The 1,168-nt window shown below is 39.9% G+C and overlaps 1 protein-coding gene across 1 annotated transcript in view; it reads left to right on the forward strand.

Annotated features, from left to right (window-relative positions):
- Positions 1-1,168, forward strand: part of KANSL1 (KAT8 regulatory NSL complex subunit 1) — a 309,308-nt gene that overhangs the window by 288,588 nt on the left and 19,552 nt on the right. The window contains exon 7 of the mRNA XM_012655229.1: positions 515-686. Within this exon, the coding sequence (XP_012510683.1) occupies positions 515-686 (172 nt within the window). The remainder of the gene's footprint in view (positions 1-514; positions 687-1,168) is intronic.

Consider the following 1,168-nt stretch of genomic DNA (forward strand, 5'->3'; position numbering starts at 1 on the left):
CTTTTATAGGGTTAAATCTTTTGAAGACTTAAAGTAGTTCATATTTCACTCTGGACTTACTTAGCTGGAGAGGTTATTGATTATTCTGCCCACATGTATACAAAGGAAGTTTAATAGAAAAAGAGTAGTTAATGAGTTACAGTTCAGGAAAACTTGCCACCTTGTTTGAGAACACCTTAAAGTCCGTGAAGATGGTGAAAGCATGCAGGTTTTGTAAAGTAGTCTCAGAAAGCAGAATTTTATTATAGTATCTTTTATACTGTTCACAACTTTGATACATAGGTTAGCAGTAGGGCTTCAAATAATTGACTTTCATCATTGAAAAAGAAGCAAGTTTCCTTACTTTCAATGTCAGTATGTTAGACAAATGGAAATCTTACAACAAACTCATCAGCCATTCTGTTAACAGTGTCATATAGATATTTAGAAAGGTTTTCTATGTCTTTGGAATAACAAGTGGGGAGCAGGGTTTTATCAGAGCTGAATTGTCAGAGTTTTGTTTGGCTTTTCACAGGTTCACCGGAACAGTACAATCCGCTCTGGCTGTGATGTGAATCCATCCTGTGCACTGTGTGGTTCAGGCAGTATCAACACCATGCCTCCTGAAATTCACTATGAAGCCCCTCTGTTGGAACGTCTCTCCCAGTTGGACTTCTGTGTTCACCCTGTTCTAGCATTTCCAGATGGTAAGAAAACCCACAGAATATAAAATGTAATGAATGAGACTTAAGAGGATTCTAGGTGAAAAAAATCAGCCAAGGTCAGGTTGCAACTCAGTTGCTCTTAGAACATCACTTTCTATGAGCAAAGCTGTCTTCTATTAGAATTTTGCAGAAAGGCTGCAACAAGATCCACCAAACCAGAAGAGGATGCCACTAGAAGATTGCAATGTGCTGAGAGATTTTTCCTCTCAATCTTCAAGTGTGCCTAAGAGGAGGGGCCTGGGGTTTGTTACCTCTAGCCACAAGTAACCTAGTCCATTATTCTATAGTATATTGTTTAAAAATGTATTGTCAGTCGGGGCAGTGGCTCACGCCTGTAAGACCAGCACTTTGCGAGGCTGAGGCAGGAGAATCACTTGAGGCCAGGAGTTTGGGACCAGCCTGGGGAACATAGCCAGAGCCTATCTCTACAAAAAAATTTTTTTAAAAATTAGCTGAGTGTGGTG

Source organism: Propithecus coquereli, unplaced genomic scaffold (genome assembly GCF_000956105.1).
Source record: "Propithecus coquereli isolate 6110/MARCELLA unplaced genomic scaffold, Pcoq_1.0 Scaffold469, whole genome shotgun sequence".
Taxonomy (NCBI): domain Eukaryota; kingdom Metazoa; phylum Chordata; class Mammalia; order Primates; family Indriidae; genus Propithecus; species Propithecus coquereli.